At 39.8% G+C, this 17,729-nt stretch overlaps 1 protein-coding gene across 1 annotated transcript in view; it reads right to left on the reverse strand.

Moving 5' to 3' along the window:
- The window catches only part of LOC121836190 (acetylcholine receptor subunit alpha-type acr-16-like), a 103,312-nt gene that overhangs the window by 47,194 nt on the left and 38,389 nt on the right, over window positions 1-17,729 (reverse strand). Inside the window, exon 3 of the mRNA XM_042291010.1 lies at window positions 8,326-8,370. Coding sequence (XP_042146944.1) covers window positions 8,326-8,370 — 45 coding nt within the window. The remainder of the gene's footprint in view (window positions 1-8,325; window positions 8,371-17,729) is intronic.

Genomic DNA, 17,729 nt, shown 5'->3' on the forward strand with positions numbered 1-17,729 from the left:
CACCACGCGAGGATTATAGGACATCCAGAAAGTAGCGAGAAAGGGAGCCAGAAAGCCAAGTAAGGAGGAATTGAGAGAGGGAAGATAAAATCATTGACAAAAGATAAAGAAAAAAAAAGTGAAATTCGGTATTAATTCCGGTCAGCTGTCCGAGTGATTCTGCTGTAACAATGAATGGGACACCGAGAAACACCGACATGCACGCCAGTTCTGAGAGTGTAATGAAGGAAGCGAAATGTGGCAGCCAATTTGAGGAGGGTATGGATTGGTGACAATGGAGGAAAAGGTGCGAGCCGGAAGGGAGGGAATCTGAACAACAGCAAACAAATAAGTGGTGGTAGAAAGGAGATTCAAAAGAAAACAAACAAAAGAAGTTTTCGCCTTCCATTTGATTGCGCAACACTGAGTGTGATACATTCATTACTCTTGCTTTACAGACAGTCTGTTCTGCTTATAAGGAGGGCCGCTTTCAGCAAGACACTTCACAGGGCGGATGCTTAAACCAGATGCCAATCGTTTTTTTTTTTTTGTTTTGTTTAATCTGAAATGCATTATTAAAGCTGCCCTGTGACGAGGAAATTTCGGTGTTGATTGTAGTTCTGCCTCTATGAACTAATAAACTAAGAACAGAGGGGGTGGAAGTTTAAGTTCCCTTCCATCAAGCAAGCTGTCTTCTCTAATGCTCCAACATTGCGATCCCGTTTTAGTCTTGCGCAAAGTTAAGTCTCCGTCTCGGCACTGCAGAAGCCAGTGACCTCGTAATCTGTGGTCAGGACGGCCAAAAACGCCTCCTAGGCGTTCTTTCCAGTTATATTATAAATTATAAATTATTTAAACAGAAAAGTAATTGTCGGTAATCGCTTAAAACTGTGACTTTTTTTTCATAAAAACTAAAACAAATTTGGTATTTTAATTTATTTTCAGGAATTGGAGCTAGCGGAAAGAAGTGCTAAAAATATCGTTCTCATTTTTTATGTTAGTTGTCTAAATTCCTTAAGAAATTCTTTAAATGGTCGACACCTGCGCATCAGTAAATATTGACGATTTGTTTTTAAATTTACCTTTAATCACGGAGTGTTTACGTAAAGAAATCATGTACTTATGTTCTTTTAAAAACGCTGTGCCCCTCTTATTTTACGTAATTGCTAACTTGAAAATGCAACGCCGACGACTTGTTAGTTTGAGAAACAATGAAAATAAAACTTTATTTTTGTACCTTAAAGAAAAACTTGAGTTTCCTTAAAAAAACTTATCTCGTCAGGCCTGTTTCAATAGTCGTCAAATTATTTGTACGTGAAGGGGTAACATACGTTTCAAGATAGATCGTCCGCAAAGAGACGCAAGCACGACACGTTTGTTAGCAGCGCTCAATGACGCTTTCAGCATTGTGTTTGAGCCCCACGACACTCAAATGGAAGGCGCTACTCCAGATACGGCGTTTGGAGCTGCCTCAGAATATGTATGCCAGTATGTTATCATATTTTGTGAGCTGCATTGTGCGGTGAATAAATATGCTACAGTCAATTCCTTAGCGCTTCGACCCGGCTGAATATGCACAGAATTTTAAATATCCTAAACCTAATCAAAAACAGCTCAAACTTTTCCAGTGCGCCAAATTGTTAGCCGATAAAAATATAAATATCAAAATATTTGCCACCGTCTAAGGGCTGTCACGGACAGTAACTACAAAGAACATAAAAGTCTGCGACATTGACATCCTCGCTAAAACTTTCTGCCACTGGAACTTGGTGCTTTATTAATTGCGCCGTAGTTAGCAGACATAGATGGAAGGATGGAAATAACTTTACTTATTTATAGAGGTGAAGGCGGTTATGCCCGCGCTCATTCGGCAGTTAGTCACACTTGGTGGCCGGGAGCCCATGTGCCTCGGCGACCTCGGCATCTCTACGGACCACATGTAATTCGGTGATCGGGTTTGAGCCGCGTAGTGCAGCGTCCCACCGCTCCTCTGATGGGAAGGGAGAGGAAGGGACAGGAATATATTGGGAGTTGAATTGCTCACGGAGACATATTTTAAGAAAGTGTTGGTTGTCGGACCTCAGTTCGCAATATAAGACTGCAAAACCAAACTCGAATTCTTTTTTTTTAACGTAATGTATGTAAGGCTACGTTATCGTGCCACTCTTGTACAATATACCGATATTCTGGTACACCTAGAACTTGCTGGAGACAAATTATACTAAGAGGAAACCTAGCTTATACAGATTTAAATAGAAGTACCATAAGACGCCAAAGCAAAGCTGAAATTCAATGTAAGCAAAACAAATATTATATAAATATAAATATATATATTTGCAATGAAAATACATCCGTTACGTGTGAAAGCAGAAGTGAGTTTCCTCCGCCTGTGATTAGAATACACTAAATAGTTTATCGCAATGCAATGGCTACGGCGCAATCACAGATGCTGAATGGCTGCTTACAGAAACAAAACGGCTGCCTCGCTCTCTGAAAGTATTTGACTTCGGTATTTTAATTTTTGTTTTAGTTTCTCTCGTTGGGTACGAAATTACAGTGTTAACACGAAGTAAAGATCGAATGACCCTTTGGTAACAATAAAATCTAACGCCATTCTTCCCAGATGTTTGCCTCTTACCCCCAGAGGAATAAGTGGAATAATAACCTGCCCCCTAAATTTTTCTTGTGGTGTTTTACGGTCGCTTTCATCATCTTCTTTCCTTTATACACGGCATTGTGGGCCTTTTAAGTTTGGTAATGATGGCAGCCTCATGGGGCTGTAGCGCGTGTGAGATAATGCCGAATACACCGCGGCTCACAGTGCCAATTAATCCATGCTAATGAGACTGGCACGTGGTCCTAGCTTCTTTTTGAAATAAGAATGCCAAGATCCAGGTAATTCGTAATTGCTGTCGTGTTTTTCGATGTGCGATAATGTGTTCCTCTGCACAGAAGAGATAAGTAAAACATTCTTCTGACATACGTGGCCTGCCTTTTTCGGCACAATTTGCCTTTAATTTGTTTAAGATGCATTGTATCCCAAGAGACCGTCTGCAGGAATACCGTACTCCAACGTTTTATTTTTTTTTAAAGGTTATTTAAGAAGTAAGGAAAGTTTAGCACCTTCATACCTCCTTAATTTACACGAATTAGGCGATTAATATTAATTGTAAATTGCAAAATATGTTTGAAGAACACAAGTTGCTTTTAGGAGCCATACACTGGAGCGCACATATTGCTTCAAACGCAAGTGTTTTTTGCGCAACGATCGAGTCGCCCGTACTCGATTTCAACTGAAGACCATGTGTGACGTCCACTGGGATTTTTTTTAACTTCCCTGGGTCCTGGCACGGGCGAAATGCCGAACAAGACATTGTTCCCGCGACAGTTTTTATCGGGAACGCTTCTAGACATCGTTCATTGCTCCAGAAAATTGCACTTTCTTCGTGTGTTTCTCTCGATCGGGTGGTGTGCGCCGTGGCACATTGCCTGCCCCCTATCGGTGAACCTGCGGAACAGATAAAGAACAAAATGCCTTCTCGCTTTACAGTTTGTCCGCGCAGAAGTTTATGCTAATTTGCGCAAACTCGCTAACTCAACTTTAAATTCAATTTGACGTGAACCATCGTGATTAAACAATTTCAAACTTTTGGAACATTGACGAGAAAAGCTCTGTCGAAGGGTGGTCAGTCGCTTAATGTTTTTCGTCACTCTTGATGATATACTAAAAAACAAGTTTTATGGCGGCGTAGATTTTATTGGTGTCAAAGTGTGCTGTACATTTTTTTTTTTTTTAGTTTTGAATACGAATATTGAAGATAAAAGGCATTGGAATGCCGAGATTCACAAGACGAAATACGAGGTTTGTGAAGATTGGAGTTGAAGACATCAACTGCTGAACGTTCACAACGAAACTACGGATAGAGTTCAAATTCGGCGTGAACTAACGCGCTTTGATGACTTGACGATCCTGGAAACCGATGGGTACATTGGTCAGCGAAGGTTGGTCAATGGTATGAGGCACAAACAGCGCATACGAAGGAACATCGTGAAGGAGGAATTGGTCTTCTAATTTGATGGGGCTCCGGCACAAGTAGCTGCCACTTCAGTCACTCCAGCAACAATCATCTCACTGCTGCATTCGCCGTCACTGCCGATGACGCGAAGCTCACTCCTGATAGACGCTTCTAAGTTGACATCAGGTGGAATGCCAGGAAGGTCACTCAAACACCATTGCTTTAAATTCTCCTTTATGCGGTGTACTTGACGTCCCGGTCAGATTACACTTTCAAGTCCCGCGTCATCTGTTTCCGTGTTGTCGCCGTCTTCCGTAATTCTCTGCGCGTACCTCTTGCCCGCCGTTTTAGTTTTATAAACGACGCCATTTCGATTCAGAAATCGTAATCTTGAAGAGAGCTTAGTGGAAGTCGGCGACGGGCTGTACATTATTATCCTCTTATGAACAATGGGACGAAAATTTTACATCGCACTCTAATATATCTCGAGAAATCGAACAGCAGCTGTCATCCTATTATATGAGGCGTACTAGCAATAGCTCGACAATAGGACGGCAACGGTCTATTATATCTTGAAAGTACTTTGTAATATTGTTTATTTTCACGTACACAGTTGAATACGCGATGTCCCAGCACATTTCCAACGACTAATTAAAATGTGTTTTGAATAGTCCAGGAATCCAGTGACAACTATTGCGAGGAACATGAGAACCAATAAATCAACAGTCATTTGGGTGCTCCACTGAATAGCTAGCATTTTTTGTAAGAATAATGACACGTTATTGTCGATGCATGGTCCTAACAAGACTTCGCTTCACGCTGAGTGGCTGCTACAGATTTCTTCGCCTTATCGAGCCTCTGAAGTTGTATGAAGATATTGCTGAATGTAGCACGGTTATTAAGTTCAGTCTTTTATATTCCGAGCTGAACATCACTCTGAGATGCGGCGCCAGGACAAAATTATGGAGAAGATGGTTTGACTCAAGATGAGAAATGTCGTTGAAGACCACTGAACTGATATTGTGATTACTGAACTGATAGCGTGAAGCACCCTAGCGCTAATTCTACTTGTAAAATTCTTTATATATCGATGGAAATACAATTCTAGCATTATCAGCCGTATTCAATAGTGTGATGCTCTCCGCTAGTCAGCTGTGAAGGCAGCCTCCAATGAAGCCAATTACACTGAGAGTTCCGAAATGGTCTAACCTTCTACACCTCAATATCCAGGCAACTCGAAGAGAGCGCAAAATGGCTCCGGCAGGTCTCTGATATCTTGAAGAGAGATGCCATCACATGCTTCTGCATCGATAACACAAGGAAGCTGACAGGTTGGTTGATCGTCGGTTGTTAAAATGGGAAACTCTCATTGCCAAACGATTGGCCTATCCAACAGTAGAATAACCTCTTCTGCTTTAAAACGTTCATTCAAGCACATTTTTTACTGGACAATACATTCCACGCATGGCTGATGCTTTGTCCATGTCGAGGTGAGATTATACACGGGAGTTGTTTGGTCAAACAAGCAGTAAAATAATAAAATGAAATCCTATTAAACACTGAGGTCAGAAAATATTTGGGTTTATTAAATTCAATATTTCTATATTAATCGACGAGAGTACCGATACCGTCAAATTGTTGAACTCGAGAATAATGAATTCTAGAGCCAACACTGCCGGAATAAATATGTCTATTTGTTCTCCCTTTTATTGAATCAAAATGTCTATTGCTATTTTTGTTTCTTCTCTACAACCGTTTCTCAAAATGAAGAGAAAAATGTGGCAAAGGCAAAATATGATAAATAGTTTGTACAGATCCAAAGTTGATATTCTTTCATGAATTTGTATCTAAAACACTTATATTATTAACTAGAGAAACAAAGTATACCTTACAAAATCAACAAAAATATGTAATCACCCGCAGCCTAAGTATGCAGCATTATAGCATATTGTTAACCAAACATTTGTTTGTTAGTGAGTTAGTGACTTAAAAATATTGCAGTATTTGCCACCAGATATATTGCGCGACAGCTACAACATCTCTAAAATTGAAATATGCGCGAATATGTTTTACTGGCATCAATATTTTGAGGCATATCCTGAAGGCTTGCGTGCAGTTTTGGTAAAGCATAGCAAACATTCACAAGCAGAATCGCAACATCGAAAAGCGTGGGAGGGTAGAAAATGTTACTGTGTTCTGGTTGAGTTTATTTTGGTTTCCATTATAATTTCACATTTTTATTGAAATTGTGTTTTGAGAGTGTAGTGATTCCTCATCTACTTTTTGTTTCAAAAATAACCATCAAGCTTCAACGCAGAAATCGTTTCGAATATTACTTTCATATTTTGAACTGTTCTTTCAATTTTACACTAAGAATCCTCTTTGCGTATTCTTAAAGAGTTCTTTATAACGAAGTGAAAAAAAGACTTAGACTATTGTGTAAAAAAAAGTTTTATAGCTGCAGAAAACAAATTAACCCGACATACTAGAAATCTAGTAAAAATACAACTTTTTGTCAAGATTTATTCAACCGCGGCATTCATTATATTTAAAGGTTAGTCCGGGTTTAGAAATTACCCTTCGACCAGGTCGCTGTGCATTTCTTTATAAGAATCCAAGATGGCGAGTATTGCTCCTTTGTCCTATCATTTTGGTAAGATAACGACGAAAGTTTTTAAGTGCATTGTTTATTGAGTTAATCCATATTATATTTCACTCTTGTGTCCTTAAATTTGCGCACAGTTACCTTCATCGAAGAGCAGTTTACAGCGACCTTCATTTTTGTTGACTCTGAGAGGATGAGGCTTTCTTTGTACAAACAAGAACGGGTTTAACTTCAACGTGTTATTTATTTTATTCATACATTGCATTAGATTTTGCAGTAAAACCCGTAAGTATCTCAAAAACAAACGAAGGCACCCACCGATATTGCCTTAAAAATAATTTAACTCAAGTTTTACTAGCAAGATCAAAATTATTTTAATTTCCAAAATAAAGTGTGGACGAAAAATAAAAGTCACTAAAGAACCACTTTACACGTGGTAATGATATATTGCAAATTCTTGGTTAATCATTTTGTACTCTTGTCGTAATGTTTTAAAGCAATATGTACTATCCTCAAAAAGCAAACTCTCTGGTAACTTGTTCAGGAAAACCCCGTCATGATTCATCTCTAACATTTTCACAAAATTCAAACATGCACTCCGCTTGCAGTGCCACTGAAGTTGTCTATATGCCTTGTATTTGCTACTCGAACATGATTTTAATGTATTTGAATAGTTACTAGTCAACGTGCACTATCCTACAATTTTTAAGCCCCTTACTCTCGCCAATAAGGTCATGCATTAATCGGGAATCTGCAAACCGAGGAAACTATCATATTTGCCGTCTACAAAAATAAAAGGAAACTTAAAACAGGCGTGACCGTGCGGAGAAAAGCAGACAGCATGCAGTGGTGGGCCTAACAATGTAGAGTGTTGGCTACGCAAGTGACTTCAAAGCTGCAACAAACTGAACATTTCATTGAATCTATATCTGTCGATCATGCCTTTAGAGTTAGTTCAAGTGACAACGTATGGGACTCTTCCTATCCATATTGCTCTTCAAACACAGATAGCGTCTTCTTCCATGAGCTTTGTTTACTCTGTAGTTCTTAGGCTTAATTCAACTTTACAAAGCAACTATTATTTATTTGAACTATGATGATTGACAGTGTGCTCATGTTATCTTTTAAAAGGGCAGACACAAAGAAACAGCTTCTTAGAGGATAAATTTGGTTGAAAGAAATCACCCTCTCAGATTTCTATTTAGAAATCGGTTTAGTGAGTACTCATTTCTATGGCACGAACGCCTATCAATATGAACGCACGAATAAATTTTCGTAAGCTCCTTTCAATGGAGACAAACATTATTATATCAAAGTTAACGTTTTACAGAAGCATTAAAGCAAAAAATAAAAAAAATCTTATAATTTGAATTAAGCGATTCTTGCCATCTGCTTTGTCTATTTTGCACAAGATAGACCGGTTTAGTCTTCTGGTTTGTTTCATTCTACCTACGCGTCACTGATACTCCGCGCATATTTGTAGGTTGTATAGTTTGCTGATTTTATTGAAGTATTCGCCAATTTGAATGAACAATCACTCGGCGAGAAAGACCCCTTCAACCTCCTTTATCCTCTAACATGAAACAAATTATTTCTATTCTGCTTAAATGGCAATGATCAGACTGGCCTTAGTTATAAAATTGTTACGGCAAAAATTTAAATTTAAAAACTGACCTAACTGCTAAAAAAACATTACGGCACGGGGTACTAGATCGGCGAACTTACCAAGGTTAACCAGATATTTGTAATTATTAGTTGATTCTTTTCATCCTATAAAAGAGTAGAAGTCAAGAGAAGGCAGGCGTCAGTATCGCGAGCTATAGTGGCGCCTCCTAGAACACGAGGACTCAGTGCAACAGACCGTGACATCACATGGTAGCTAACTCGTGTGGCAGGACCGGCACAATACAGCATTGATAGAAGATTCACTAGAAATATCAATTAATTGGAGCATTCCGTAAGTTTTGCTTGTTTTGCTTTGCATGATTTGCGACACCACGGCATGAAGCACTCAGTCCTTCTATTCAAGAAGGCGCGACGTTTCACATCTTCTGCGAAGGTTTTGCTTAGTTACTGCATAGTGATGAAGCAGAAGGCATTCTTTATAAACTTAGCGAAGATGGAATGAAATATTCACCAGTAAGAATGCCTAAAAGTGTAATTATTTTAAATAATTATATCTTAATTATAAGCCGCTTAACCAATGGCTACATTCGGCACGCGCGATCTGCAATCGACACCCAAGACTGACAGTCTTTATGACAATCCGTGCGGTAGAAGGCCGAACACGGACTAATTCAACTTTCTTGGTCTAGGAATGGAGCACACTTCTCACCCTATTAAGTTGGTGAACTGAATAGAATCATTTCTAAGTTGGCCGAACGGCTAAGCTGATCATAAGTGATCCAATAATGAGTGTTTCATGCTCAAAATGGCACGCCCATAGGTATTGTTAGAGCGTACGCAGTAAGGTTTGAGTGCATCAGGAAGGATAGAGGGAGATAAGAGAAAAGTGCTGCCTTTCCTAAGAGCATGAGCGAGGTAGCGGGAGAGCGAAAGAGCTGTCTTATCCTCCAGTGCCAAAGTTAATTCCGTCCATTTAGGTTTTCTTTATAGAGAACTTGTTTTTCTAGTAACTATTTTCACCTGTCTCCACACAATATTTTTGTTCCAAATGTTTGCCTGCTTGCGTATTGTGCATGTGTGTGTGTGTATGTGCGTGTTTCGCGGGGAATAAAAAAGGGAACGCTGCGTCACAAGACGTTCTCCACACTGCACATCACGTAAGCACTTGGAGTCACTTACCAGGTTTAACCAAACGTTTGTTGTTATTATCTGATTTTTTTCGTCCTACGGGGAGAAACAGAGTTCGACACGCTTTAGCGCACGAACCCTTTTTGTTAAAATTTTGAGGTCTACTGCACTGATTATACAGAATGATGTGTTTCTGGATTACTTGCAGTGTTCTGTTTCTGGAATGATACTATTTGCACTGTAAGGACAAAATCAGCATTAGGTTGTTTTTTTCGTATCTGTGTTTAGGAGACCATGATGAAGATTTAAGGCTCTTCAGTATTTGGATTTTGACAATCGTTTATATTTACGCCACCATGTAATTTTGTGCTGGTCGTCTGAAGCTACTATCGTCGTCTTATGCGTACGTCTAGAGATGCAATCTTTACTTTTATGAAATATTTGTTAAAACGATTCCTCTGAGGACCTTACCCTAGCAACCGGGAAAAATTGCAAATGCTCGCGAAATCTATACGCAAATATTATGGCTCATAAAAGCAAGAGTCGTTTCTAGGCACGTAATTGCTTTTTCTTCGGGTATGTAGAAAACAATAAAAAAACTTTCGAATTCATTTGGTAATCCAAAAAAAACAGTGACGCAGATAACAGTTAGTTCCGTGTGCTATCACGAATTCGAGGGTGTCCGTATGTGTGTATGTGAATATGCGCGTGGATATGTGTTTGCGAATATTTTGGCTTAAATGATCAGGCATTTTTGGTTAGTGAAATTAAGCTGTTTGACGTGTTACTTTCTGATAAGGGTTTTATTGCCAAAACAGGCACCAGATTCACCCAGCGGTTTTCATCGATAGGAAGAAAAAGATTGTGCTCTAAAATTAAGATAAAATAGGGTGCATAAAGGCTAATCTTAAAATGAATGTTAAGAGCTCTGTAAAATATTCAAAAATCGCACGCTCTGAAAACAAATGCTCACATACAACACTCACAAGCAGTATTTATACAATGATACTTTTCAACTGCTGGCCACTTCTATATACCTAAAATTTTGAATCAATTTGTAGTTAACCATACCGTACGTCCTGTAATTTTCTTAGATTTGGTTCAATTTGTAGTTCATCAATGTGTGGCGTGCCAAAAATATTTGATGATGTGAGAATTTTAATATGGGTATCATGTTGGTTAATTAGAACGATTGTATCTGACGAAATTGAGTTACAATACATTGTCTACTTCACGTGTGTCACAATATTGTGACGGAACAGATTACAACAATTTTATAAGTTCAAGTTCAATTCTTACATAAAACTGCATCCGTCAGTGCATTTATCGCAGTGAGTAGTAAAATTCTTAAAGCAGTAATTGTCTTAGATTTGTTTTAGAATGTTTTGCAAAAATGAAAAGCAAAAAATTAAAATAAATTGTTCCTTTAGAGGAAAAGTGTTCTCCGTAACTTCCGAAGATACAGAAAGTTGAAGGATTCCTTTGATTTTGTTTTAACAGGATATCGGAATTATGCGATCCTTACCGTATAAACGCCAGACGCCCTACAATGCCACCACTTTGTATGTTGGCGATTGATATTATGCTAGTATTCACTGATCTCATGAAAACATCTAGAAAAAAGTCTGTACATCTGATGAGCTACCACGTCCCACCGGGTATTACTTGTTATGGTGGTGATTTCTTTCTAACTAAAATCACAAACGTACAGCCGCTGCTCATGTAAAATAACCTTATATTTCTAACCACAGGTTTCTCTCTCAGGTCGTTAATGCTCCCTGAAGCTCGGAGCTGCCGTTGTATCGCCAATATTCCACAAGCAACAACCAAACTGTTTTCTTCTAGTTAGACTCGCAAAGAGAGAAGTCTATATAAAATAACATTGTCTTATTTTCACGTTGTAGCCTTTCGATTAAGTTATATTAATGTTTTCAACAGATTTGTAGTTGATTATACCGCAACTTTTCATTGAATTATGCTGGGTAAAAACCGTTTAATACTCACTAAAACGAAAATAACCATAAAGGCCCGTTCACACTCTTGCGACCGAGTACGACTGAGAGAGAAGAGATCTCTTAAACTTCTTAAATGATTTTACAATGAGGGAACACCTGACATTGTGGCGCCATCTATGCGGTGACCCTGGAACTGCATTTCACAAGAGCGAAGGTTTTGCGGGATTTCCGAGGTCAAATGTGCGCAATACCCATAGAAAGGCTCGTTTATAACATTGACAAAAGTCTTTCGAGCCAAGAAAGAGAGGATAATGCGCGAGAAATAAAAAAAATATGCCGGGCCGTCGAGTTTACACTGCTTCCCAATAGATGGCGTCAGTGTGTTCTCTGGTTTAAGAAGTTTTAAGAAACCTAGGTTTAAAGGCCCGTTCACACTCTTGCGACCGAGTACGACTGAGAGAGACGAGATCTCTTACAACTTCTTAAATGTTTCTAGAATGAGGGAACACACTGACATTGTGGCGCCATCTATGCGGTGACCCTAGAACTGCATTTCACAAAAGCGAAGGTTTTGCGGGATTTCCGAGGTCAAATGTGCGTAATACCCATAGAAAGGCTCGTTTATAACATTGACAAATGTTTTTCGAGCCAAAAAAGAAAGGAGAATGCGCGAGAAATAAAAACAAATATGCCGGACCGCCGAGTTTACACTGCTTCCCAATAGATGGCGCCGGTGTGTTCTCTGGTTTAAGAAGTTTTAAGGAACCCAGGTTTAAGAGGTCGCTAGCAGTCGCAAGAGTGTGAACGGGCCTTAAGAGGTCACAAGAGTGTGAACGGGCCTTAACTCAAAAGGCATATTGCCATACACTAGTGCATGCAAGAAACATGTAATGTGGTTGTTGTTTCTGTTTTTTTTTTGGCTAGCGGTACACCCTGACGTGTTTTTACTGTATTAGTGCAGAGTGAGACAATAGACAATGGTTGACGCTGATGGGTCTATGTAACGGTATATCTTGAAGCTTTCGGTGGCCGGGACGATGTACCTTGGATAGGGATGCGTAATGTTTATGAAAGTCTTGAGCTTCGTGTTCGCGCACAAAGAAATTCTACGAAATTGTCCGCCGTCAACAAATTAGTTTGCAAGGATGCAATGGGAACGGTCATGGAGCTCATTACTGCAATCTACTAAGTTGATTTATATAAAGATGTTTCGTCTTGCATATTAATATAGTGGCTTTGGCAGGACACACATTTCCATACTGTTTGGTTGTGCTGAGCAAGAATTTATTTTTGTGTGCGATTCTTGTCTACTGAAAACACAGTCCGCTGTAAAAATTTGGACACTTTGAAATTGCCATTATGTGCATTGCTGTTCACATAAAGAATGTGGGACGCATCTGTCAACAATTGTATGGTTAACTATTAGAAAAAGCCGTATAGTAAAACCTCTATTTTTTATATTTAGAGTGGAGGAGGCTTAAGGAGTCGCAATAGGATGCAGACTGATAAACTCCTTCACAGCTACGGGAATTTGCTGTACGCTTTGGATAAGGTCAATGTCGGGCAGTTTTGAACACTAAGAGTTTCCAAAACGGGAGAAGCAATTTGTCCTACGGGATTCTGGAAAGTACACACTACACCAGAAAACACAGAGCACAACAGCATATTCTATACCACAATCCAATACTCATGACAAGCACTAAGTTAATCAAGTGTCAATAAAATAAAGACTCATTACGTGCAAGAAACATTAATACTATTGACAAAAGATAAATAGTATGTTTGTTCTAATAATCTATATTGGTCAACTTATTATTGTATGTACTCGGATGTTCAAGCAATACCACTGGAGCAGTTATTAAAAATAGTGTAACCCGAAAAAGCAAGAGATGATTCACAATGAAAAAAGCATAATCTTACATATTAGTTTTTTGTAACCAGCGACCACATTAATAATACTAAATTTTTATAAGTCTATCAGTTTTAGTATGCCATTTCGCAGAAAACACAAGTTTTTTTGTTGTTTTATTACAATCGTTTTGTTTTAAATAATAAGCGGAACGAGAAAAGTCAGTTTAAAGTGGGAAATATAAGACGTGACTTTTGGTTCCTAAAAATATGGCAACTTTATTTTTAACCCCAATATTACGAAATGTTTCAGATGATTTTTTTTCGATTTTAAATGCAAATTGGCGAAGGGGAGTGGGAAAGGGTCGCCGCAGGAAAAGTCGGGTTCATTCTGGCCGTGTCAGGCAGCCTGATCTCGTTCGGTTAGATGGAAGTAAAGAAATGCGAATGATGCGTTCTTTGGTGGATTTCCATTCTAACTCGTCGCGAAAGCTTGGGCTGGAACTAGAGTCACCGCGCGCCAGCATTGCGCTCGTTTTATAAGACGGAGCCAAGGCGTCTAGACTGCGCCTGAGGCTATGTGGACGCGCGATATTGACAATTCCAATAATCATCTATTGTCCGCCACCACCTTTGTTCACTAGGCAGTGGAACGCGTTCTGAGCACACGCGGTAGCGCTCCTCTCTGGAATAACAGACGCCACGCATGCGTCCAGAGTGTCTACGTACACAGGGCATTTCTCACTTGGGTGATAAGCTCTTCAAAAGAGTACAGGGCGGTTTCACGAGGAGCTTTAATTCGCTTTTCTTCTATCCATTTCTATTCGTTTACAAACGAAGTGATTCTTCATTAGCGTAAAGTTTGGTGCTAGTAAAATGCAGAAGCTTCACGAGTGGCTCCACTGATGACAGTATTTCAAGACACAGGATTGGGGAGATCTTTGACAGCGTTCTATAGCTTCCCCGAGTACGTCCGAGCCATTCTCGCGGGCATTGCCAGATAGGCGACAATTAAAGTAGTTTGTTTTATTAGATCAAAGCGTCGACCTCGGACAAAAAGATACGTCATCCTTGGGAGGGGCGCTGGAGGACGCGGGTACACTCTTAAAGGCTCTGTTATACTCCGACGTTGAGAGCAGCGAACGTAGCGTAGCGCTGAGCGCGGGCATTTGATTGGCCGGCGAGCAGAAACTCGATATCTGCGACCTATCAGTATCGGCGTGCGCTGCTCTACACCGCGTGTGCTACGCTCGACTTCGGAGTAGAACAGAGCATTCATAAAGTTGGAGCGACTGCTCTCACACAAAACACGTTGGAAGGTCAATCACTGCAATTCATCAAAGTAACTTGGTAAAGGACGAGACAGATAATATGCTTACACCTAATAGAAAACAGTCTGCCATGTAGCAGTGAATGCGGGGAAACCTCATGCTTAGTGACACAGCGAAGAAAATTTTTATAAAGGTATGACCATATCTTCGGCCTTATCACTTGCCGATTTACCTCCATAGATTGCAGCGATTGACGATTCTAAGTACATTTCGGGGAAGCAGTTAGTCTGAATTTACTGGAGAGTAGCTTTTTGAACGCCAAAGTACAGAAAATTTACTCTAGAGCGTTATGGAGTAAACTTTGGAACGCGAGTTTTCTGTCGCGTACACCAATGCTCAATTCGTAATCCCCCCCCCCCCCCCCCCTTCAGCGTCGCTCCCGCTGCTGGCGCCATTTTCGCCACCGTCGAGTTGACTTCGCCGGCGCGGGCTCGTCTTAATTTCGAAAAAATACCGTAGGTATGCTAAGTGCCAGGCGATTCTACTTTATGTCGCGCATTACTCCGGCAAATGCAATTCATCACAATGCAACAATATATCACGAAGAAGAAAAGGAAGGAAACAAAAAAAAGCTTTCCTCGATTTATAGAAGTTTATAGGACAAAAGTTCTCTGGATTCATTTCCGCCATACTTTGCTCCGGAAGTAGTAGGTCATGCATGAAACCGCCCTAACTATGCCCCGCACTGGAAACCGCGGTTTCATTTCCGGTGCATAGTTTTCAAACACTATCGTGAACAAGTTTAGTCATTTGCTCTATTTGATTGCATGTATGCAATAATTCACCAGGGTCGTCTTAACCGTTTGCAAATCTCAGAAGCATGACGAGTGGCCTAACAACAACGGACTTCAAGAAGTACGCTCGGGAACATATTTCGGTGGCAGGAACTCATGCTTAGTTACTCTTTCGTATTTCCGAGTTCATCCGGGCGCATTCGCTGGAACTATTTCAGCCGCCTACGAGCCATCCTTCGGAGCGCCGGCCTGTCTTACCTAGGAATCACCGTGGGCACGTATGAAAATTGAGTTAGAGCCAATGCTCCTTTATATCTTGACTTCTGTGGTTGGTGCCTTTAATCATAAGACAAATAAACTTGAATGAACGGTAAAAACGTTCGTTTCACATATTAAAAGACCTAGGGGGCAACTTCATCAGTCACTGGCTGTTTTTTTTAGTACATCTTTTAATACAGAAAACATATGGTGAACACTGCTAATGTGGCGGTATGTGCCGATTCTGAAAAACAACCTGGGAGGTAACAATTTTTGTGTCTGTTGTAAGCACGCCTAAATTAAACTATAAAAATACGCCAAAGTACTGTTCGCACTAAACGTGTCGCACGGTGTACGCAACGTGAAACCACCCTATAGACGACACAGCAAAATTTTAGTATTGATAACCTTAGAGAGGAACAACACAGACGTTGTCTTCTAGAAGGTATGGGCAAAAATTATTAAAAAACCGAATATTCCGTCCTTCACACAAACTAGCTGGATGGGATTACGGCACACGTTCAGGAGCTGAAGCTCAAGTTGTCAAGGAGATTCATCCCTTTGCAATAGTTTCGCATTTTTAATGTTTGGTGGCTTTTTTGCTAGGAAGTATTAATAATTCGTTCATTCCCATATACACTGATGGTGGAGGTCGAGGAAAAAAGTTGTGAAATACAGCTTGACAAGGCACTCGAACCCCTACATAGTTACAACAGCAGAGGTAGATGAAAAAATGCTGCTTCATGAGAAAGAACAAAACGGCTGGAAAATATAGCAGTACAACACACATATCAAAGATGATTGAATGATCCTGAAAATACTAAACAAACCCCCAGATCACAGGTTTTTTGCCTATTTAGGTTTACAAAATATTCTCTAAGTTCCTTAAATGTCATTTTAATCAGATCCAACTCACTGGAATGAAACTGGTTGAGCAATTTAGGCAGCGTATGTCTAATAATCTGAGAGCTGTAAATTCTCTTCTGCGCTACCATCTCGCATTGTTCTGCGTGATAAGTGGGCTAAACCGGTTCCTTCACAAATTGATGTGTGAAATTCGTAAGAAAACTCTTGTTTATGTGGCTTTCCAATTTGAACATATCGCTAAGTATATATTTGTATAAATTGTATGTATTAATAACGCGGAGAGGCTGTGAACAGACCAGCTGTTTAAGAGTCAAATGAGAGGCCACCGATAGACCTCAACACCCTTTGTTCTTGAAGCAAACTGATAGTTCGAGTGTTCCACCCTTCACACAGCATTTTAAAACAGAGTTTCGAGAACCGATAAGCTGAGATCTTTTGCTGATTGAGAAGCAACTATGAATATCCGGCTGCGTATTTTTACCGAGCGTGCAAGGGGTTGCAAGAACACGCTCTTTTCTACGTTAGCTTCAAAGCTTAAATGTTTAAGTTTTACGTGAGTTCTTCGCCTCTCCACATGTGTACATTTTATGTAAATTTTCAAAGTGTCGGGTGAGCAGGGCTTCAAAACAAAACTATCCGCAACAGCTACTAGACGCTTCAAAACACCCAAACGTGACGTAAGCTACAAGCTGTATCTTTTTAAGCTTAACATATTGTTAAAAAAAAATACGTGAAAGCTACACTAATGTGGTTTGTGCAGGTGATTTATACGGCCAGGGGGACATAGTATGTGGGCTAATAGTAACGATAAGTCGGCTAGTTAAATAAATGTGTTAATAAACCTTTCAAATATTGAAAATAAACATATGTCTGCAATTAAAAACTTGCTTAGCGTCATTGAAGTCCACTAAGCCGGTCAATATTAGAATAACTTGCAGAACGTGGGAAGCACGGTAAAGTGCTAAAGTTACCAATCGTGAAGCAGAAGCAAAGCTACCAGTGCGATAACGCGTCCGCGCGGTTTATCCGCCTTTTATCATCCGCGTTTTCTCACCCCAGCCTTGTGCCTGATGCACGACTGGTAACTTTAGCGCATTACTGCGCTTCCCACGCGCTCAAAGTCTTTCGAGAAATTACTGATTCAATGGTTTTCGATAATGCTCAGCAAGCCTAGAACGTGAATCGAATGTCTATTTTCACTAATTAAAAGTTAATCAACAAATTTTAGTTAATTATTTAACTTACTGTGACGATTGGCACCCTACAATATGTCCACATGGCTGTGTAACTCACAGGTAAAAACCGCATTTTTGTAGCTTTAACGGATTTCTTATTTTTTTCAAACAAAACTGTTATGTTAAAAAACACCCTGTATATACCCA

The sequence above is a fragment of the Ixodes scapularis genome, unplaced genomic scaffold (assembly GCF_016920785.2).
Source record: "Ixodes scapularis isolate PalLabHiFi unplaced genomic scaffold, ASM1692078v2 PGA_scaffold1__304_contigs__length_218370807, whole genome shotgun sequence".
Classification (NCBI taxonomy): Eukaryota; Metazoa; Arthropoda; class Arachnida; order Ixodida; family Ixodidae; genus Ixodes; species Ixodes scapularis.